This window comes from Aristolochia californica, unplaced genomic scaffold (genome assembly GCF_029961685.1).
Source record: "Aristolochia californica isolate CCGP_79_NKW_82.1479 unplaced genomic scaffold, dmAriCali1.0.hap1 SCAF_1, whole genome shotgun sequence".
In the NCBI taxonomy this organism is placed as follows: Eukaryota; Viridiplantae; Streptophyta; class Magnoliopsida; order Piperales; family Aristolochiaceae; genus Aristolochia; species Aristolochia californica.
Genome location: NW_027181770.1, coordinates 60,839,325 through 60,862,902, shown reverse-complemented (window position 1 = coordinate 60,862,902; position 23,578 = coordinate 60,839,325). Strand labels below are relative to the sequence as shown.

General features: G+C 37.2%; 3 protein-coding genes across 7 annotated transcripts; 1 reads left to right on the top strand and 2 right to left on the bottom strand.

The window, feature by feature from the left end:
- The first annotated feature begins 18 nt into the window (after window positions 1-18).
- On the top strand, window positions 19-4,660 carry LOC137954374 (protein PLASTID MOVEMENT IMPAIRED 1-RELATED 1-like). The gene is made up of 2 exons (XM_068801655.1): window positions 19-2,413; window positions 2,929-4,660. Exons 1-2 carry the CDS (start codon window positions 174-176, stop codon window positions 4,097-4,099), a joined length of 3,411 nt encoding a protein of 1,136 aa, XP_068657756.1. The 5' UTR covers window positions 19-173; the 3' UTR covers window positions 4,100-4,660.
- Window positions 4,661-4,740: 80 nt separating this feature from the next.
- LOC137954390 (25S rRNA (cytosine-C(5))-methyltransferase NSUN5) lies at window positions 4,741-12,079 on the bottom strand. Of its 2 annotated transcripts, none has more exons than XM_068801656.1 (13): window positions 11,808-12,079; window positions 11,546-11,604; window positions 11,352-11,402; window positions 10,998-11,136; window positions 10,484-10,569; window positions 9,835-9,933; window positions 9,504-9,557; window positions 8,755-8,899; window positions 8,272-8,333; window positions 7,143-7,230; window positions 6,541-6,624; window positions 5,410-5,571; window positions 4,741-5,278 (listed from the first exon to the last, which is right to left on the bottom strand). In XM_068801656.1, exons 1-13 carry the CDS (start codon window positions 12,043-12,045, stop codon window positions 4,953-4,955), a joined length of 1,593 nt encoding a protein of 530 aa, XP_068657757.1. In that variant the 5' UTR covers window positions 12,046-12,079; the 3' UTR covers window positions 4,741-4,952. The 2 variants fall into 2 exon arrangements, with proteins under 2 accessions (XP_068657757.1, XP_068657758.1); XM_068801657.1 differs by having other exon boundaries at window positions 11,352-11,396.
- Window positions 12,080-12,669: 590 nt separating this feature from the next.
- On the bottom strand, window positions 12,670-19,882 carry LOC137954449 (E3 ubiquitin-protein ligase RGLG3). 4 transcript variants are annotated; one of them, XM_068801662.1, is made up of 14 exons: window positions 19,798-19,870; window positions 18,537-18,633; window positions 18,383-18,444; window positions 17,590-17,851; window positions 17,076-17,160; window positions 16,808-16,948; window positions 16,621-16,734; window positions 15,627-15,724; window positions 15,445-15,524; window positions 15,252-15,357; window positions 14,150-14,277; window positions 13,923-14,064; window positions 13,741-13,797; window positions 12,670-13,145 (listed from the first exon to the last, which is right to left on the bottom strand). In XM_068801662.1, exons 4-14 carry the CDS (start codon window positions 17,812-17,814, stop codon window positions 13,059-13,061), a joined length of 1,263 nt encoding a protein of 420 aa, XP_068657763.1. In that variant the 5' UTR covers window positions 17,815-17,851; window positions 18,383-18,444; window positions 18,537-18,633; window positions 19,798-19,870; the 3' UTR covers window positions 12,670-13,058. The 4 variants fall into 4 exon arrangements, with proteins under 4 accessions (XP_068657763.1, XP_068657764.1, XP_068657762.1 ...); XM_068801663.1 differs by having other exon boundaries at window positions 19,785-19,840; XM_068801661.1 differs by lacking the exons at window positions 18,383-18,444; window positions 18,537-18,633 and having other exon boundaries at window positions 19,798-19,882.
- Window positions 19,883-23,578: the final 3,696 nt, after the last annotated feature.

The window sequence follows — 23,578 nt, the reverse complement described above, 5'->3', positions numbered from 1 at the left end:
TACCCCGCGCCTCTACTTCTGTTCATACTGTCTGCCTTCCATCGGAAACCGACCAGTGGAGAGAATATTTACATGCAAAAATCGGACTTTCAAGCTCGGCGCACTCGATTTCTTAATGGGTGTTGCAGTTTTAGATGGTCAGATCTCTCCTGGTGTTTGAATTTGATTAGTGGATGGATTTCGGGAAGAAGAAAATGGGTGGAGATGCTCTCGGAAACGGCCGCTTGTTGCAGGAAATCGAAGCTATACATAGAGCACTTTACCGTGACGGTAACCCTGTAAAACCCGCTCGGTCCATTTCCGCAGGGAAGACCCATCAGCAGTTCGTGCCTGATAAGACGAAATCTAGGGCTTTGAGGGAGAACACCACCTCGTCTTCGTCCACCAAGGAGAAGAAATCTTCTTCCTCTTCGATTTGGAATTGGAAACCCCTTAAAGCGCTGTCGTCCCACGTACGGAACCGCCGTTTCAATTGTAGCTTCTCCCTCCATGTACACTCTGTCGAGTCCTTGCCTCCCACCTTTAATGATCTCTCCTTACGGGTTTACTGGAAGCGGCGTGATGGAGGACTGGAGACGCGGTCGGCGAGGGTTTTGCAGGGGATTGCTGAGTTTGAAGAGACTCTGGTGCATAGTTGTAAGGTGTACGGGACCAGGAGTGGGCCTCACCACTCGGCTAAATACGAAGCCAAGCACTTTTTGGTGTTCGCAGGAGTGGTGGGCAACGCGGAACTTGATCTTGGGAAGCACCGGATTGATCTCACGAGGCTCCTGCCCTTGACATTGGAAGAATTGAATGAGGAGAAGAGCTCGGGGAAGTGGACCACCAGCTTTAAGCTCTCGGGGAAAGCCAAAGGTGCGATTTTGAATGTGAGTTTTGGGTTTCTAGTGTTAGGGGATGGTAGGAAGGTTTCGGAACCGTCTTCGATTTTGAAGCAGAGTCAGTCTGGCATGACGAAATCGTTAGTGGGTCTTGAGGAAGGGGATGGGAAGGTAAGTTTCCGAAGGGTCGGGAGTCTTCAGGGTCCTGCTGGGTATCGTGTCCGTCACCCATCTCGCTCGGTAGAGGATGTGAAGTTACTCCATGAGGTTTTACCCAGTTCAAAGTCAGACGTGACTAGCTCACTGACATTTGAAAACATTAATTTGGAACCTGAGTTTCATCATTTTACCCATAAGGAACCAAACTTTTGCCTGGATGCTGATTTGGAGTCGAAAAAGGAAAATTGTGAAAATGCCAGTGAAGAGGTTGAGTTTAATGTGATTGAGCGGGGGATAGAAATCGATGAGAAAGGTGTTCTAGAGTCTAACGAAAATGAGATGGCTGAAACAGATACAGAGGCTGTCAATCTTCATGAAATTGGCAAACTCCCAGATGAAGATGTTGTCAATCTTCATGAAATTGGCAAAGTCCCAGATGAAGATGTAACAATTAAAGATGCTTTGAGTCATGATCATATTTCCTTTGGGAAAAGTAAGATGCCTTCCAAAGAGTCGGTCATGGAGGATCTAGATGCTGCTCTGCGTAATATTTCAACTTTTGAGGTTGATGAATTGGAGTCACCTCCATCCCAGAAATCAAATTACAATGAGATCAAATCGGGCTATAAGGCAGGCAAAGTGGGAAACTCTCTTAGCTTGGATGATGTTACAGAATCTGTAGCTAGTGAATTTTTTACTATGCTTGGACTTGAACATAGTCCATTTGGCTTAAGTTCTGATAGTGATCCTGAATCTCCAAGAGAACGTCTGTGGAAACAGTTCAAAAAGGACACTCTATCCAGTGGTGAGGACGTCTTTGGCATTTGTATGGGGAAAGAAATTGGAGAAGAATCAGCTAATGATTTTCCAGTTCATTTTGATCTGGGAGAATTTTCGGAAGATTTTGAATTATCTTCAATTAGTCATGCAGCTGATACCGAGTATGAGAGGGTGCATGAAGCACCCAAAAGTAAAACAAGAGCTAAAATGCTGGAAGACTTGGAAACAGAAGCTTTAATGCATGAGTGGGGTATGAACGAGAAAGCTTTCTGGAGCTCTCCTCCAGACAGTGCCAGTGGATTTGGAAGCCCAATTAATCTACCCCCTGAAGAACCACTCAAGCTGCCTCCTCTTGGTGAAGGGTTGGGCCCCTGTCTTCAGATGAAGGACGGAGGTTTTTTAAGGTCCATGAATCCTACACTTTTTGGAAATGCAAAGAATAATGCAAGTCTGGTCATGCAGGTTTCGAGTCCTGTTGTAATCCCTGCTGAAATGGGTTCCGGGATTATGGAAATATTGCAACATTTGGCATCTGTTGGAATTGAGAAGCTCTCTATGCAAGCAAGTAAATTGATGCCTCTTGAAGATATCACTGGAAAGACAATGCAGCAAGTGGCATGGGAGGCTGCACCTTCCCTAGAAGCAGGAGAAAGGTTTGTGATCTTCAATTTGTTATTGTTTCCTTTCTTACTTCAACATTTTTCTTTCTTTCACGTCAGGAAATCGAGCTCTACAATCTCTTCTGTAACTTCATTAATTAACAGTGTTTAGGATTTTCATCACGTTTCTGCCAAAGTAAGTCTCAAATTTGATAAAATTGAGAGAGTTAGGTTAACCTATGTGAGGTATTTTTTGTTAATACCTGATGGATTTGCAAGTAATTAGATATATTAAAAAAAGGAAAATTCAAATAAGATTGTCAGAAACAACAATTGAGAAAGTAAGACGATGCAACACCAGTGGCGAGGAAAGCCATGTAGAAACTGAGATATTTTGAAGATGTTGAATGAGGAAGAGAATTGAAAATTAAGATCTTTGGAGAGAAATTTAATATTTCTCTGCATAAGTTGTCACATTTTAGAATCTGTTGGTAGACCATGGATTTTGTCGAGAGAATAATACTTTTTTTTAAAATATAACAATTTAATTTTTTTCTTCTTTACTACAGTCAGGAAATGTTACACCAGCTGCAGCTAGATGGAACATCAGCAGATGGTGGACGTGATTTCCTCCATGGGAGAAAAAAGGGCAGGGGCTCATCTAAGCTGAATTTGAGTTCAGTTAGTGGAGACACAAGCTCTGAATATGTTTCACTAGAAGATCTTGCTCCATTGGCAATGGAGAAAATAGAAACCCTCTCAATAGAGGGATTGAAAATTCAGTCAGGAATGTCTGATCAGGAGGCTCCATCAAATATCTGCCCTCAATCTATAGGTGAAATTTGTGCGCTGGAAGGGATGAAGGCCAGGAGTAGTGGGTTGCTTGGATTGGGGGGGACAGCTGGAATGCAGCTATTGGACATCAAGGACAGTAATGAGGGTGTGGATGGGTTAATGGGTCTGTCATTATCTCTAGATGAGTGGATGAAACTAGATGCTGGTGTAGTTGATGAAGAAGACCATGACAGTGGTCGGACATCAAAAGTCCTTGCTGCCCATCGTGCTAACTGTACGACTAAAGACCTAATTAGTGGAAGATGGAAAGGAGAAGAGAGAGGTAGGAAAGATAGAAAATGGGGTCTTCTTGGGAACAACTTTACAGTTTCACTAATGGTGCAGCTTCGAGACCCACTACGTAACTACGAACCAGTTGGGACTCCCATGCTTGCTTTGATTCAAGTGGAGAGAGTTTTTGTACCTCCTAAGCCCAAAATATATTACAATGTTTCACAAAAAGGGAACAGTGAAGAAGTTGATGAACCAGAGCCAGTTCCAGCTGGAACAAAAGAAGACAAGAAAGAAGAGAAGAAAGAAGAAGAGGAAGCACACTTAGCTGAGGTTATTCCTCAGTTTAAAATAACAGAAGTCCATGTGGCAGGCATTAAGACGGAACCCACCAAGAAAAAACTGTGGGGTTCTTCTACGCAACAGCAATCTGGATCCCGCTGGTTGCTTGGTAGTGGTATGGGGAAGAGCAACAAACATGCATTTATGAAGTCAAAAACAGCAACTAAATCCCCCCAAGTAGCTAGCACCACAGTGCAACCAGGGGATACGCTGTGGAGTATCTCTGCTCGTGTTCATGGCACCGGGGCCAAATGGAAAGAATTGGCAGCTTTGAACCCTCATATACGAAACCCAAATGTTATTTTACCAAATGAAACTATCAGATTGCGTTGATATAAGTCATGTAAAGGTGAAATTGTAGTACAAGGCCAAGCTTTTTTCGTTGGGCCAGCCTAGAGGCAGCACTGAGTTCAAAACCAAACACTTTTGTGGTAACTGGCCTGGGAAATGGTGCCGGTGACCTTTGACTCATACTGGTTTAAAACAGTGCCATCCAGTGAAGGACACAGACAAGAGTTCCTGAGAAGTGTGTGGCGCATGAATTGCTAAATATGGTCAATGAGCATTGCAGCTCCTAGTATCACTCAATCGAATTACACCTGTGCACTCTGAGCAGGAAAACAGAAAGCCTTTGCAACTTGTAACTTTTGTGTCTATCTGCTCGTCAGCTCCATCCGATTGTAGATTTTACCTAGTTGCATGAACAGAAGCAACTGTGATATTTGCTCTGTACTACTTGGGCTTTTTTGTGGCTGTATTCAATTTGAGCAATATTGTCATCATTTAGGCGTTAAATTTGTTCATGTTGCAGCCAAGTCTTGTCACTTTATTCCAATTTGTCGTTGAAGACATTTTATTTTGTATGTGGAGGGCAGACCCAAGGGTGGAAAGGCTCTTTATATTTTTCTAGGGAGAGATTGTGCCATTTGGCTGCTCGCGAAAACAACCAATAACTTTGTTTTTTGCAATATCAGTAGAAGATGACCAAATGCCCTCAGGAAATACTCTTTTTTAGTCATTTATCAAAACGTTTACAGTGCTCTAGCAAAGATACAAAAGCTCTGATCAATGGTCATTGCTGATGAGGAAAAAGTTTCAATAATGGGCTCAATTGCCTTTAACAGCTAACTCCATTTCCTTTCTTCACTATTCTAACTGAATCATAAATAACCAAAATACCAATTGTTTAGGTCCCAAAATGTTTCTTGTGAGTTCTACCCCGTGGAAGGCTGCAAAATTGCAGCATCCTATGCATCTGCAGAAATGGAAAAAGTACAGGCCTTTTTCCCAAGAGTTTGTTCCGGGAAGACGAGAGACTGGGTTTTATATTTCTCTCTTTATTGTTTATCTTCACTTCCCTGAGAGAGGAATTTGTACACCCGTAATCCCTAGAAGTTTCTCCATAGTCACAAATAGGTTTGTCTATGTAATCAGCTGTTGTCTTCCTAACAAACAGTGCAATGAAGAACCCTTCCATGTCCTCAGCCAAGTCGGTCCTAAGCAAATTTTCAGCTGAAAAGAAGTCCACAATGCATATTGTGAGCAAAACAATTTGATCAAAATTTACAGTTCAATGCTCATACTTAGCCTATAAAATAAAATTAATATGTATGATAAAGCAGTAGGATGTCAAGAAAACTCACCTCCTTCAAAGACTGGATGACCACGACGTTCCCATTGAGGAAATGGAGCTTCAAGCTGAAAATTAAGGGAAGTAGCAAGTGGAAGAACAGACTCCACAACATCTTCATTTTCAATTTGGTGGATGGAACATGTGCTGTACACTACTCTTTCAACTGAAGGAACTGCAAGTGCAACAGTGAGACACATGAAAAAATCAAATTGGACAGGATAAGATTTGGTTATTGACTAAACATTTGGACACACATGAAAGCGATCAAACACAAGAGGCCTGGTTTAACTCTGCTCTATAACCTGTTTTCTTAGAAATTAAGCAGAGTTTTTACATCTAGAACACTGCCTCTTTCAAAAAAGAGATGAAGCTCTTTCAGTCTCAGTTTTCACTGCTTTACGTTCTCATATTCGCAGGACAAAATTATTCATTTTACTTGTAACAACTTCCAAATAATAAAAATTGTAAAATGATAAAAGTAGAAAAAGGTCAGGAAGAAGAGAGATATAGTAAAGAGAGTCGGAAGAAGAGCAGCTTGAAAGGTTGACAAGTTGCTGGAGGAAAGAAAGATATTTACATTAGTCACCTCTCCCCCTTGTTTTATTAATAACTTATGGACAGAGTTAAGGAATAAACACATACCCTTAACCAACGCTAAAAGCACAACATCAGGCCAATAGTGCCGTTCTCACTAAATTATATTGTTGAAGGAAAAAAAATCCTAAATAAGTTGTTTCCAAATTCAAAATCATTTTAAATCAGACCTTTTTATAAAGACCTCTTAAAGAATGCATCTTTCAAAGAGAAAAGCCAAATGCACCCTTAAAGGCATCTATGTTTCATGGCAACAAATACCTCCCGTATGAAAGCTTCAAAAATACTCACTGGCTATCAGCAACAATCAGGGAACCTAAGGAAACTACTTAACAACTGGTAGTTAAAGAGAACCTTAGCACTCTACCCCTGTTTGCATTGCTTGAGATTGGATAAAATAATTCATCAGTGTATACCAGAAGACACAGAAAAGAACAGCAATAAATTATAAAAAGGAAGGACAGTTTATAGCTGGAAAATGCCATCAGTTCACTTGCAAGTATAAAAAAATAAAAGAGGAATCCTGGTTTACTGTGGTTATCCTTACAAGATAAAGCATGCTCAAGAGCCTTTCTTTGAAAAGCAGCCAGCTTCTCCAATCTTTCATTGTCATTACCATCTGCAGCACGACCTGCAAAACAGAAAGACAGCTCAGTTTACTATAAATGATTAGCAAGAAATTTATAAAGCATTATAAACATAAGGGCAGGTTTCGTTTTAAACAAATATACAATAAGAAAGAGAACGCACGCACCGCCTCTAAGTTTTTATTTTAGATCAAAAAAGATCTATGGAGCAAGAAAGCAACAAACATGAGTGTACTGCATAAAGACTTTAGGCTGGTGTGATTTCTTGTCTTAGGTAATATATGTAAATGTTAAAATACAAAGAGAAGCAACTCCAGGGCATGCTGCATACGCTTGAGGCAGATGATGATAATTAGACATTGCTTTGAGCTTCCAATCAGGTTAAAATGTTAGTTAAACTACTCAAATCAGGTTTGAATAATTGACTTTTGCTCATGTTAAATTCATCATTATATTGTACATACCATTAAGTACAACAAATTCATCTTAAGTACTAAAAAACTGTCCGAAAGATGTTAGTTGGAAGGATTGATCCATAATTACAAGAGAGTAAAAGAATCACCTGTAGTATGTGATGGAAGCAGATAATCCAGTCTCTTATTAGCGGTTCCTGAACCAGAACAGGATGGATCTAAAAGAATGGCACGAACCTGCAGACACAAAAAACACTAAGACAATGGGCAAAAGCAAAGGTAAAGTATCATTCAGGGAGGAAAAAAAACGAGCCAAGGTGTAGTATGAAATACTCTGATTGAATTAACAACTTGTTGATATCTTTCCTACAAAGTAATTGCCTTATTTCTGAACAAACATTTCATACAATAGTTGACACGAAGAAGATGGACAAAAGTCTATGCTTAACTGATAGAAGTATGGAGTGAATGACAGTGGCTGTAATGTACAAGTATTTGGACCAAAACTAACATGGATGGAAATTTGGAGGAAGGACTTGACGAAGAGTAGCTTGCAATGGAGTTTGCTAAGAATGGAACAAAATGATGGAAGTGGATATATCCAAAACAACATAATTGGGACAAGGCTAACATGATACAAACTACAGAAACTGGGAATATTAAGGTAAGTTAAATTGTTTCTGACATACATTCTCATAACCAGCATATACTGATGGAGCCCAACACTAGCATGCTTCGGGATCACATGCATCAAAGTCTTACTTTCTAAGCATAGACAAAGTTACTTCCATAGATTTTGCCTACTTCTGTTTCCTATCCAATAAATTCTAAAGTTAACAATAAAGAGCAAAAACGACCGTACTTGAACAGGATTTGTTCTATAGATCATACAACTCGTGTCTTTAGCACTAAGGAGACAAGCTACTTCTTCAAAAAAAGAAAAAAACCAACACAGAGCAAAAAGGCCACCACTCTACATTTTCAATACTAGCAAAACCACATTCTTTTGAAGTCCTTGCCTTCTGACAGAACATACAAAAGTAGGCAGGAACAGCCATGAAACACAGACCCAGTTCTAGAAAAGCATCATAGGATTTTGAGTTCATTTTGATTTATGATTCCTTTTTGAAAGACTAGATATTTATGTTGATTGTGACAGCTAAACCAAACAAAGTAAAGGATGTGAATGTCAACTAATAGATACCTTGACAAAAACAACCGCACTTTGTTATATATAAAGAAACAGAGGAAAGCCATCAGGCTTATACAGTAATTTACCTTTGAATACATAGGATCCTCTGTATTTATGCCCAAAAAATCACCATGAATAACTTTAATATCTTGTAGTGATGTTAAGAACAAGAAGGGATAAGGGTATTCCACTATCGATTGAAGTCAAAGGGTAAACGTATTGAGCTCTGATGAAAATAATGATATCAAGAGAGGCCATACTGACAATAGAAAGTCGAAATTGATGACAATAAAGAAATAAATGGCAGATAATGGGATTTTGAGATCATATACCCACGTTCAGAGTCTCCTATGAGCATCTGACCTCTTTTTGGCCAAAAAATCAGTCAAAACTCATTACAAAAGATCCACCAATGGCATAAATAAATTAGCAGTTAGGAAACTTTCCTCCCATTTAGTTGACCTCCAAACAAGAAATAAGGCAGAAATAATCTTAAGATAATTGTAGGTTTTCTAATTCATAAAGTAACAGTATAATCTATGAAAGACACAGATACATGAAAAGGATACTAGAAGCTCCAGATCGTCTGACAGTATCTTCCAGACGTTTAACCCTTTCTTCATTAAGTTCACATGCTATAACTTTCCCCTTCCCTCTCATCAGGGCAGCAAGATGAACAGTTTTGTTTCCTGGAGCTGAACAAGCATCAAGAACCTTCACAGACAGATCATCAAGAATAAGTAATTTTTAAAGAATTTTACTTGGATTTGTATAAGTTATTACTTTGTTTAAAAAAGTAAATTACATATTCATCACAACGACTTACTGATCTAACCAGTGGGTAATCCTGATTAAACCAGCTTGAATAGGAACTGGCCAGGCCACCAGCTAGACACCAAGGATGGTTTTTTGCTACACCCAATATTTGCTCCGCCAATTATAATGATAAAATTCTATTTGCAGTTCAAGAGACGACTACAGACAGTTGCTTCAACTTTAGGAAACCAAAACTGATATTTCACTTGCTTTGCAGAAGTGGTAAGAGATTGATTTTAATCTGGGTGGAAGTCATATATAGAATTGTAACTGAACTGTGCCAGATTGAACAATAATCTTTCTGCCGGTGTGGTGTGTGAGTTTGAGACCAGCAATCAAACATCTCATTTGTTTTGCAAAAGTGTAAACAAGTTGCAAGCTTTCTTCATTTCATTTTCCTTTTTCTGCCTTTTCCCTTTGCCTTTCAAACAATGCTACTTGATATGGTTTTAAATAGTTAATTACTCATAAAACAAATGTAAATGGCCTCTGAGCAACTAACCACCCATCCAGGTTCCGGTGATAATGCCGCTGCTACCATACAACTTGCCTTACCCTGCAGATGAATATAAAAAATAAAAAAATGGACCATAATAAATGAATAAGTTAACAGCTTAAAAAGCAAGGTTAAAGAATTTGTGTCACAGAGCACCATGATGAGTAGAAATAAACAAACATGCAAAACATGCATCTGCAGGTGAAAAAGCTAACTGGGATTTCAGTTTCTTGTTTCTTTTGTTAGAATGGAATGGGCTTATGGTTGTACTAATGATCCTATAAATCACACAAGGTGAGGGGGAAAAAAGTAAATTAAAAAAAAACATGCATCTTACTTGTAGGAAAACACTTCCATTCACGACTAAAGGATGATCATGCAAATCTGTGCCACTTGGTAGCACCAACAAGTCTGAAACCATGTCATCTTTGGTGACCTATCAAACATATCATATATTGTCAGTGTAACGAAAAGCAACATTGACAGCTAAAAATTATGTCAATGTACTCATTGCGACATTAACTACCTAGTTAACACCAGATAATGAGCAAGCGGGTAGAGAATATTTTCAGAAGTACAAACAATATAAAAAGAAAGATATGTTCACCACCAGTTCATAATATTTAGGAAAAACTCTTGATGGTAAAAGAGTATATGAACAGATAAAAGGAAAGAAACCCATGCAAAACCAAAAAAGAAAAAATGAAGTGGATAAGTAAATATTTCCTTCTTTCCCTTTTTAACCACAAATGCATTTGCACATTAGTTTTATATTTTCAATGGTATCAACAAATTTATTAATGGGACACAAGGTCAAATATGTAAGAACCTTTTTTTCTTTTTCAATTGAAGAGTATATAAGAAACCTTTCAAGATGGGGGGAAATAAAATAGACACCAAAACAGACAAAACAGCTCCACAGCAAGAATTTTTCTAAGCAGTGCATTAAGCAAATAAATTCTCTCTAGTGATATAAAAAAGATTACCATATCAACTTTTCCCAATTCTTGAATTGCTGATTCAATATCCAATTTCAATGAATTGACACGAACATATCGAGGACTGGAAACATCTGTAAGGAAAAAATAAGTCTACAATTAACAAGGGAATTTCTCCGCCAAAAACTGAACAAGTTAACTAAAAGTTTTTCTGCTCATGCATCAATTAGCTATTGCCTAAATCTGACTTCAGAGAAAACGCTTAGTCACTCCTGATCGCTGACAGATTCATTTCATTTGAAGTTCAAGTTAAAAGGTTTGTTCATCTAGGTGCACAGTTAGGTCACTGAAGGGTTCAACAAGTCTGGAATTCTAAAATTAATAAAATATAGATTTGAATTAAGTAATTAATCTTTAAACCACACTTTCATTTTTTTTCACACAAGGACAGATGATTCAACCAATTTGCTTGGAAGTATTTGAATAACAAAGGGCAACACAAGAAGCATAATAGCAACTTTTGTATATTCATTTAAACATCTCAAAGAGCACGAAGATAAACCTGGAGCTTGAGAATATTTTAGCAATAGGCCATCGACACTTTTCACTTTTTCTCTCACTAAAAGCCTAGCTAACGCTGTTTGTAGGGCATTCTTCCGAAGCAAGAGAAATTTCTCTGCATCGCCCTGTAACTTAACGTCCTGGAGGAAAAAATTATGCCAAGAATCAAGCCATGAAAACAGGACACAAAATTAGCAGCATTAGTACAAGAAGAGAATAAGCATTTCCAATTATAGCTATGGTATGAGCATTTGCACCATGTGGATGATCTCGTTTTGCATTAAACATAAAAAGTACAGAACATGAACAGAATTAAGTTTTTTTCATTGCATTCTCAATTATGTAAGAGAATAACCTGTCCAAAAAGAATGTCGTACGCAATCATATACATCAATTCCTCCTGCCTCTGCCAAATAGAGAGAAAGACGATACAAGAGCAACAAGTTAAAACGAAGTGCCAAAAAACTCGTCGTTTCTCAGTTCATCAGCTAGTAGCACGACTGGAAAAACTAAGCAGTACGTAGACAAGAGATAACGACAGTAGACCACCTTCCACTTGCTATTTAACACATCGCTTGTCGACAATACATCCTTGATAATAGGAAGATCTGCTAAAAACCAAAGAGCAATTCTCAAATTCAGAACTTTCTATATCCCCATTTAAAACACTAAACGGACAAACCCAAGAGCTCATTATTATCATAGAAACAAGATTCAGTGAATTAGGAGTACATATTTCGTTAGTCTTTCATTTGATTTGACACAATCAACAAGTATGATATCTCTGAACACCGACGAAATGAAAGCTTACATCTGAGTGTTTGGCAAACGAGAGCAAAGGTGGCTTTTTTATTGCGGACAGAAGGACTGTAAACCAGGGATTTAATGGAGGCAACTGCCTTGCGCTGGGCATCGCCCTGGAGGACGCAGCGAAGGATCTTCGCAGCCTCTCTTCGAGCAAAGTACGAGGCACGATCAGCTTGGCTACATTTTCGGCCGCTCTTAGAATCGTCGGCGGCAGCCGGCTTCAGCCGATTCCGGCGAGCCATCTCGGCGCACAGCTGGAGCGGGAAAGCTGGAAGAGTTCACCACAGAGTGAAAGGGCTTGAGCTCGCGCTCTATGCCTACTATTATGTCGTAAATATCGGACCGGTCATCGAACCGGAAGCGTTGCCGATTTGAGTTGAACCGGAGTCGTCAAACCAGACCGGTTTTATTAGCTAATTTTTTCGTCCACGAATATGCTCACCCATATTCAACCAATAAACTTATATCTAATCCACATTTTGAACGGATTCTTACAACATTGCTTTCATTGGATCATCTGCCTTGCTGATTTGCATTGAATCGGACTCATCAAAACCAAACCGGTTTGATTGGCAACCCTATTTTGTTCATGTATTACATAAAATAAATAAATAAAAAATCCAAGATATATATCAACTTTGCTTCCATTGGAGGTCTTCTTTTCTCATTTGAACACTAAGAAGAAGAAGATCAAAACTGGCATATTATCCATTAAATCAACTATTATACTTCATATTATAATATTAAAACCTTTTCATAATATATGGAACATAATTCATTAGGTGATAAGATTTACAGCAAAGTAAAACTATTGGGTATGGACTGCACAGTGATATTTTTTTAGGTCATTCATTGACATTTCTGATTTTTTAAGGAATTAAACTATCCAATACAATTGATGTGAACCCCACAAAATAATACAATTCACAGAAGATTTCTCCAAAAAAATACTCACAGTTGGATCCTTCTTCCTTCTGATCTTATTTGAAGAAAGACTATTAAGTACTGAACAAGTGTTGAATACAAGTAGAATCACACATCTAAAAACTATTTTAGCACGAGATGAAACATTGCCAAGAAAGCCTGTTTTTGGATCCTGCAAGCACATTGTTGCTTTTACCTTTTGAGTTTTCCTACTTCTGTCATTCTCCATTTCTACTTTGCTTGTGGATACCAACAAGAGCCTTAGCAAAGTCAGACTGATGGGGCTCAAATCTTCATGGACACTCCTGTGGTTGCTCATGTTGTCTTCTCTTCAAGAGGAATACAGTTTCAAGCGTGTCGTTATGGGCGCACGGCACATGGGGCAAGTTGACAATGTTGCACCACAGTCCTTACAAGTCTGGAGCAGCAAAAACACATTAGAGGCAGTTACACTTGCTCTTCTTACTAGACTCACTGGTATGTCACAAGACTTGCATTTTACAACATTAGGATAAAAGCAATCAAGCAAGACAGAAATTTCTGACACAACAGTCCGAGCATTTCAACATTAGCAGCAAGGTTTGGGCGGCAGATAAAGAGAGCTACAGTGGGAATAGAACAAGCCATCAACTATTGCAGATTTATAAAACTTTAGAAAATTTCTAGAAAAGCCACCTTGATGATATAATCATGTGAAAACCTGTTAAATACAAGCCATCGTGGAATACCTACACAAAGTAGAGAAGCAACCATTCATTGAGCGTTTGGCCCAATAACAGCAAGGGGGAGTTTCTAGTGTAAGGTCTTTTGTTCCAGTCTCACTAGAAGTACCAGGTATGGTATTCGGGTGTAATCAACATTAAAAAAAAAAAGTAGGGAAGTGAAATGCATGCAGCAATCCCTAAAACATGACATTCTTCAAAGATAGATTCACAGACTGACATGCCACTATGTTATCAATCAGCAGCGGCTTCAATCTCTGAGAGCTAACGTAATTTCAGGGAAAAACTTACAAGATGACCACATCCAAATGCCATGTCCTTCGGATTTGTTAGGCAAATAGGGCAATCCTTCCAATACCAAAAACACAGGATTTTCTTAGTAACGTTATAAACCAATAGAATTGAACTCAATCAATGTGCATTTCATTGTGTGTATTTCTTCATGCTTGCATGTATGTGTAGAAAATTTCTACCTGCACCGTGGGGTTATTTTGTTCATGTCCAGTCGGTTCAAAGCTAGTAAAATGAGGGATTGTCTGAACCATATTATCATGCTCAATCACTTCACGAGGAGGAGGAAGGGGCAGTGGACCTGGGACCCTCACTTTCTGCAATCTAAATCATGTAGCTTAGTTCAGTTCAACACATCTTTTGTTATTTGAAAATAAAGATAGTCCAATCTTTAAGTTGTATAGCCTACCCTATAAACCTAGGGTCCTGGGTAGCCTTGTACTGAAATGGGATCTCCATGAGAGCAGCAAGTGCAAATGATGTTTCTTTCTTCGATATTTCCTTGTTCTCAGCCATGATTTTTGTGAAATTTACAAACTGCACAAGAACATATTGTATTGTCACTCTTAGTTAAAAGAGAAAGTTGAATTTTCGAAAGCAATAAACCGCACAGCAAAATACAATATAATGAGTTACTTAAAGAAAGAAAAATGCTAAAGAGGATGAGTATGCTAGGGGAGGGTGGAGTTTGAAATTGGAATTCTTGGAATATCATTACCCATCAAACAGAAGCCTTGGGCAGTGCAACTGGAATTGCTAGCAATTGCATCACTGCACCAGTTGAAAAAACATGGTATTCCCCTACAAGTGGACTTCCATATCCATTATGCAAGAAAAGAAACAGTAAGGAGGAACGAAAACTTCTTTTTGTCACTTTTCCTTCCCTCTCTCTTCTCCTTCCCTCTCTCTTCTCCAACTCTTTTCCAGATCATGTCTCATTATTTCTCCCTTCTTCTCTCTTTCTTCTCCCATTGCTAACAGCAACTCCAGAAAATTCTAATTCTGGAGATAAATATGCCTGAAATCCATATCTTGGTTACCAAAACGTGTCCTGTAATGCAATTCCAAAATCACAACCTCCAAGTGAACCATCCCCCCTCCCCCCAATAACTGATGCTTTGGTTAACCAGATAAGCCCAACCAAAAACCCATGGTTCCAGCTGTGGCCTCAAGGAAACAGAGAGAGGCAGAAGACAACAGGCAATTATTACTATATGGGAAAGCATAACAGGTATGAACTGTTCACCAGAAAACAAAATACAAATAAACAAACTGTCTCATTGAGCAATTCATATAGGTTAATAACCACACCATGTCCATCTAATTTGAGCAATTCAGTGATGGATAATTTTTGTCTCTTTGTACAGTTACATATGAGAGAGAAAATTTCAAGCATCATTCCTCCTTCTGATCATCCATTTCAACCAACAGCTCTGATAGACATCTAAAAAGATGCATATATAGCTGCAATACCAACCAATTCCATTCGAGTTTAAGGTGCCAATAATCACCTGGAAGTTATCAAAGTGCCGTTGTGGAATATTATCATCAAACTGCTGCATTGCATCCCATGGTCCATCACCCACACCAACCAAAATAATTGAGAGAGGATACTGACTGAACCAAGAAGAAACAAGGCTTCCTTTAGAACAAATTGGAACAGAAAGATCAATCCGAACTGCAAGTGAAAGCTCGCTCTTGTACCTAGAAGTGACCATAGCATTTATTGTCGCCTGTTCTTGTGAGCTAAGACTTCCAGGGGAAACATCAGGGTTCCTGGTAACCTAATGTGTAGATAGTGAAGAGAAAGAGTCCCAATAATAAGCAAATGGATCTAAGAAAAATGAAGTACTTCTAGAACTTAAAAGTAAACATAATTTATTCACCTGGCCATCTGCAATAATTACAAGAACATGATATTGTCCATTGCTTCTCTCGACAATGTCCATAGAAGCTTCAATCAACGGAGCAAATGACGTAGGACCTAAAAAAATTCCACAGAAGAATATGATGAAGCAGAACGGAACAAGATTCGAGGATGTACAAGTTTAATACTTTTGTAACAATGACAGGAGGATGGCAAAGAGGGTGTTGAGTAAGGGTGTGCACTTGATGGATCAAGCAAGTTCACAGACTATAGGTACAGACTTCATAGAATACAATTAAACATCAATTTGAATAAATGTATAAAATTCTAAGGCACCTCTAGCAAAAGCTTACAGTCACAGAATGGTCGAACCTATTTGAAACAATATGTCCGGTTATTTAAGTATATAACCCAAGACATGTGGTTGATGCTACCATAACTCCATATTTGAAAGCATCTTTGCCCAACTACACATGTGCCATGTTCATCAATGCAGTCGCAACGATATCCACATGATGAAGATTATAGAAGAAAAAAAAAAAGTGAATATGTAAGCTTACCACATAAAGCATTGAGGATCATTTGAATATAGTATGTAGACTTAAGCCACTATACTGAATCCAAACCAAAAACAAGCATCAACAATAAACATTTCTCCCAAATTTTGTGGGGCCAACAAGCCTATGACATGCAGCCACTAGGCTCAGATGAGAATACTATTTTAAAAAAGACATTTTCAACTCATACGCTTGCAGAAGATAGATTTTGTAAATGAACTATGGGGATGACAAAAGAATATCAAGGAATACCAATTGAAATCTTGTTTCAAGAGTTAGCAATATTGGAGGCATGCTAGAAAGACCATGAACAATTAAATATCTTCCAAAAAATTTACTAGTGATTCAGAATTAGTGTCTTGTTACTTGGAAAAGGCACCGAGTTAAACACCACCAAATAGTTGGAGTTGCCCCTAGGAGCTTACTAGCCGAAAGTGGAATGAAACTGTGACTAACCTGACAGCCTCAAATGAGGAACTATCTCTCTATAACGTGCAAGAGCCTCCTCAAAACCCTGACAATGACGGTGGTCAGGGTAAAAGCTAAACACATACTTGTCATGAGTCGATGCTGCACAAGACGAAAAGACAATGAAAAAATGTCCTAGTTTGCCACCTCTTTGTTCTCAGTGACAGTGACTTACCATCACCAAATCCAAAACATGGTATCATGTTGTCCTCATCAAAAGGAGATAATGTACGCCCAATAATGGAGATTGCTTGTTCATATGGATTAGGAATGTCACCAATTGCATGAAGACTTCTCCGGTTAAATGAATACCTACCTACAACCATTAAAGGGTCACATCTCCATATTCAAGTAAAGTATAGGTCTTGCTCAAGAGAGCAAAAATTGATTTACACAAATAACTGAATATCTAAGTTGAAGTGCATAAGGACCAACAGTACAACCTGTCCATTCATTGCTCTTTGTAAAATCGATGCCAAGAATTAGATTTGATGACTCGAGGCCAGAATCTCTCAACGCAGAAATGACCTAGAAAGAGAAACAGGCAGAAAATACTTATCCCTACCAAAGACATATGACCCCAAAATAGAATTTTTTTTTATATGTTCACTAAGATGTAAAGTAATCCCGTAATGAAAACATTAGCATAGCCTTCCATCCATACAGGAAATACAGACCTGACAGCCACAATAGTTTGAGGCACATTGTACCAACAGGAACATGATATCTAGTGTCTGATTGTGCTCCAAAATATCATGTTGTTCGTTTGAATTGAGATTTAATATAATCGTATTAAACAGATAAGAAAAGGAAGACTGGTAATTTAAAGTGGCTTTTGAACCCCACTGGATTTTATATGGTTGACAAATCCAAGAATACTACACGCATACATTAAGCTTGTGTGTGAATAACAAATTCAGTAAAACAGGAGTGGCAAAGAGTTTTATACTTAAATACCTCATCAAGGGAACTGAAATTATCTGCTATATACGAAGCACGTTTCGATTGATGTCTCAATTCTGCGGAAGTTCCCACATGGTATGAAGAGTTAGAAGGGTAAGAAGAATTAGAAGGGATAGAAGGGTTAGAAGGGTTAGAAGGGTTAGAAGGGTAAGAAGGATAAGAAGGTTGTCGTGTATAGTCCCTTGGATGAAAGTGTTCCACCGAATCCTTATTTCCCATACTTTCGATGAGTCTGATACTAAATCATAAACAATACCTGCAGAAAGCAGAAGAAGAGGAAATTAGAAAAACATGTGAAAGCATTTGATAACCTACTGAAGACAGCAGTAAATTGGACACCTGCAAGCTGAAAATTTTAGATAGCATTTGAATCCATACAAATAATTCAATATCCACCAAATTATTCTCAACAAGGAGGCACTGCTGTTAGTCACCCAAAAGCATCTGCCCATTTAATTAAGAAATAATTAGCATGTCTCATGGAATCATCAAGGTATTTCAGCTCTCATTGTGTGACAGTGATTTGGTACAAATGTACCAGTCTTCTAGCATAAATTTCCTAAATCAAGTTTCAATTATTTGTAATCATTTATTTCAAGTGAATCAGCCAAGAAATTCCTCTTTACTACCATGAACTCTGAAAAATAAAATATTTTTATTTTATAATCTGAGTTTGGACACTCAAGAAAAGAAGGAAGCAGACTAAAGTTGTCTTTAACTATTCCAAAGTATACACTTTACTATAGGCTAAAGGACACCCACAAGTCATTCTTATCAAAGCACTTACAGGGACTTAATCACATGGGATTTTATTCAAGATGATCCTCATAGATCCAACTGATGGAACCACTGCAAAATATTTTAGTATGCTTAATTGATGATGTCAATGTCAACTGATAGTGAATTCACGCTCAAAGTTTGTGTGTTCTCTGTACATGTACCAGGATCTGATTGTAGCCCAAATCAATTCCACCTTAATATCTGGCCTTCCATTTTTCCATTCATTTAGTTATCAACATTCTATGTTTCACACTTGAGCTGCACACAAACATGTGAGCCAATATTATAAACAATTGACTTGTCGTTTCCTTTTCTACTGCAGTATGGCACAAAGTTTCTTAAATAAATAACAGCAGAAACATAGCGTCACAATTTACTAAAGCTTCGATGTAATAGTACAAAGGGAACATATTCAAAATAAAATAGTACACAGGGAAAATGGACAAAAATCCACCAAGTGTGGGTGCAACAACTTTATGATTTAGACCTAAATCTAAGTCTAACAATTCAAATTTCATTTCTTCCACTACCATACATTATTTGTTCCCTTTCCCGGAGTTTTTTATGTTGATTTCAGCAAAAAAAAAATATATGATGTATTTTTTTCTCAAAAAAATAAAAATTGAAGGAGAGAAAACAAAGATAATATCAACCAATTAAATATAACGGAATGAATCTTTGTAGTTACAATTCGTCAAACCATTGAGGAATCGCTACTCCAGGACAGTCAGCATCTTGAGCATTGAAAAAATGCCAACAAAAATTGCCAGATTTTGGACTAGAGCTCCAAATTTCATAGGTTTTAACTTGTTGGAAAGCAGATTTCTTTCCATTTTCTTCACCACCAATTTTACAATTTATGAGTTATACGTACAACACTTTTGAGCTTAACGTAACATGAATTTCTCTTCCATTAATAAACAGTAGCTCAGTCATTAAGCGTCCCTAAATAATCAATATGCCACACGTAAACAAGCCCGAAAGATTAACTCCTACAAAGGAACAACCACAAAGTGCAGAATATTCCATCCGAAACACCATGGAACTTCCAGTTCATTATCCGCAGTCCGAAACGTAATAAATACTTATCCATATTTAAGGTTGCTTAAAATAACATAAAAGTTAGCTCTTTCAATCGGCTAATTAACGCCAACAAACAGCAGAATCCGATTCTCGATCAAACCGTGACGAAGCATTACTCCAATTTCCCCTCGGATAAAATTGTTCTCAAGTGCAACATGTTCTTCGGAACTCGACAGAATCCCAGCCCTATGACCCATTTTAATTCCCACAACAACCGATTACAAAAATATTCCAGACAGATGACATATCAAGTATTCAAATTCATGCTTCAGAAAATCGGGATAACGGAAAAAGATATAGAAGGAGAAGGAAGAGCATATAAAGACCTGAACAACTCACCGCAAGAACCGGATCGAAGATTTGGTATGGAAGCGAATTTTGCGCCGACAGGGAGAAGTGAGGCTATGAAAGAAACCTGAGTGGATTATCATGGGACCACGCAAACACTGTTCACATGAAGTACAAAGACGCCGATGTGTTTTGCTTCGTAATCAAGTCGGCGACGGCGGATGTTCATACAAGTGTAGTTGGACCCTTGAATCTGACCAATTATTTGACCAGCCGATCTCAGGTTTGCACGACAAAAGTAAAAAAAATAAAAAATCCTGTGAGTCGTATGTTTAATCTTCTATTCTTATTCATTGTTTACGAGTGGGTGAAGAGAAGATTGAAATATGGAGCCAAGGAGTTGGTTAGCCGGGTAGAAAGGTTTGAAAGTATAAAAGCGTGAAGAGACGGGAGAAGACAAAAGGCGAGGAAATCAGGGAGTTCAGCGTAGTTGCTTTCTTGCTGATTCGGGAAGAAAACGAGTCTGTTGCATGCGGCAAACGAGATGCTCCAAGTGTGCACGTTTTTCCCTTGGATTCATATGTATCTATCCATTATCAAAAGGATTCCAAGCTTTAGTATCTCGAATCTGGAACCTTCGAACAAGTATTAGAGAATAAATTAGTATTTTTTATTATTTTTTGGAAAATCATATAATTTATAAGAATATCATTGAACTTATTATATTTATAATAATATTGTTTTCTTCATTTTATTGTTAACAATTGATAGAATTAGTGCATGCCCAGGTCACGTGATAGCGTAAGTGATTTTATTGTTATTTGACCCGAACGCATTAGTGCACTAACGCACACGGGAAGTAAGTTCAAGTGGATAAACTTGAACTCACCTCCTAATTAAAGTAGGTGAATTTGTTCATTCACTTCAATTCGTTCTTGAGTAAAGTGGGTAAATTAGAATTCTCACCAAAATCTTATGTCGTTATTAATTTATATTATATAAAATTTTATCTTATGTTATTAAAAAATATTAAATTTATTTATTTATTATATTAATTATTTTTATTACTATATTAAATTAATGATTTAAGAGTAATAATTAAAATATTTTTAAAATAAGCATTTGATAAAGTTTTTTTTATTATTCTATTTTATAATTAATTAAACTAATAATCTTTATTTTGTAGAAGTATATTATTAATTTATACTTACATAAGAATCTATCTTATGTTATTAAATAATATATATATGTATGTATATATTATATTAATTATTTTTATTACTATATTAAATTAGTGATTTAAGCGTGATAATTAAAATATTGTTAAAGTAAGCATTTGATAAAGTTTTTTTAATTATTCTATTTTATAATTAATTAAACTAATAATTTTTATTTTTTAAAAGTATATTATTAATTTATACTACGTAAAATATATCTTATATTATTAATAAAATATTTATTTATTTATTATATTCATTACTGTCATTTTTTACTTTTTATTTCTCTATTTTTTGTAATTAATCATTGCACAGGTTAATTGTCACACGTAATTATTGTATTAATTTAGACTAAACTACAATATATCTTATATTATTAATTAAATATCACTTAATTAATTAGTATATTAATTTATTCTAAGACTACATTAAATTGCTTATTAGGGTAATAACCATATATGTTTTTAGGTTAATTATCCGTTTAGTTATATTATAAAAGTAACTCATTATTTTGTTTACACTACATGTTTTATTTTGGGCACTAATACAATAAAGTATTTTCCAGTGAACTTTTCATCTATCACACTAATACCAACAAGTGATTCGTTTTCACTTTTACTTACATTAGGTTATTCATTTTTACTTACACTAAGTAAGTGCACTAACCCCCTTATTTGGGATTTGGAACCCTCAAATAAGTACTAAAGAATAAATTAGTATTTATATATATATATATGAAAAAATCATATAATTTATAAGAATATCATTTAAAGTCATTATATTTATAATAATATTGTTTTCTTCATTTTATTGTTAACAATTGATAGAATTATAAAAAAAATATTTAACATTAATCACGAATTTGTAGACTTGTCATTTTGAAGGTTAAATTAAAAATTAAGTGCATAAAATTAGAAATATTTAGGTCCATAATACTCTTTTTTCCATTAATGAAATGTAAATTATGTACATTATTTTTTAAATCAAAAGTAAATAATAATATGTATTGCTAAAATTTCATTACATATTTAGTATTTTTTTTTACTTATTTAAATTATTTAAAGGATTTTATGGATTTAAAATAAATAAATAATTAATTAATTTGAATTGAAATAAAATAAACGGATAATCGGGTAAGCAAATTGTGCAAGGTATCGTTACCGGTAAAGATCGAATTCTACACCATTATATTATATATATATATATGAGCTCGAGTTGAACCGGCACTTTCCGGTCGGCTTCGTTAGACCCGTTTGAGGTCGTTTTGGAGACTGGCGGTCCTTGGGAAGGGTCATGAAAGTGAAGGCTCAAAGCTACGAAAACTCGAAAAGAAACTGCATTAATTTCAGTTCCAGAGAATCATCTTCAGTGAGGTATCGCAATCACTCTGGCTTCTCATTTTTCTGTTTTTCTTTTTCCATCCTCTCATTGGAGGTTTTCATTTTTTACGTCTGTTTGTCAAAGGAGTATTTTTACTGATTAATTTTCACATTTAATTAATGAAATTCGACTCGGTTTTACTTGCTAAAAAAACCGCTTTCAGAAATTCATGGCCACGAATTGAATGTGGCCGACGAACCACAACTGCCACTGAATGCTTTCTACAATGTGTCCATGTCTGATTTCTACTCCATCTGCGGCGGCCATTCATGGCGATCAGCAATGGACGCAACCCAAAAATCAAAACCCTTACAAGACGCTGAAAATTTCACTGCCCGACAAGAAATTTTGAGTTGTGTTGTCAAGATCACTATCAGCCATGAGAAGATTAACATACAAAAGAGTGAAAAACTATGCTTCATTACTACCATTTACAGTCATCTCAAATCACGATTCTACGGAAGCAGGGAGAGAACACAGAGATTTGGGTAAAGGGTTTCTGGAATGTGTTGATAAAAACAAGACCCAGAAACCGTAGTTGCTCAAAAAGGAAAGAAATTACAGTCTCCAGTTTCGACATTGTTGTCGAGATGATGAACTCAAGCGACGTGGGGAAGAGGTTTGTCCACAAACCCCAGAGGCGCTGGGCTCACCTGCATAAACATATAATTCCCAGCAAACAGTTCCGCGAAATGAGATCTACTCTCCATTAACCTCCTCCGCAGCTTGACCCAGGAAACTCTGACGGCGGAGACGAGTTTGCTTCTCCTCCTCAGAAACTTCCTCAGATTGGGGATTCGAACCCTCGACCTCCTCCTGCCGGACAATCGTCTGAACCTCCACCAGCTTCTCGCCGCTCTGCTCAGTCTCTCCTCTCTTTGAACCTCTGCTTCAAGTACACAGTCTGGTTCTTCTGAAACCTTTTTCAGCCTCTGGTACGAGAACTTGCCTGAGGCCATTTCAATCGACATGGTTTTTGTTTAATGAAATCGAGGATGGCCCAAATGGAATTCTGTGGAGAGCTCTCAACTGGGTTTTGCTGGCCTCGGTTGCTTGGGGGAATGAATCTGATCGATTTCACGGGGTTTTGTTTCTTCTTGTGTTTGTTTCACTCGTTGTTGTGGTTGGCACTTGGGAGAGTGGATGTTATGAAAAAGGATATTGCATTAAAGGGGGGGTAAGGGGGCAGTTGGGACATTTATTGGCTCAGGTGGGACCATACGAATGGATGGCCT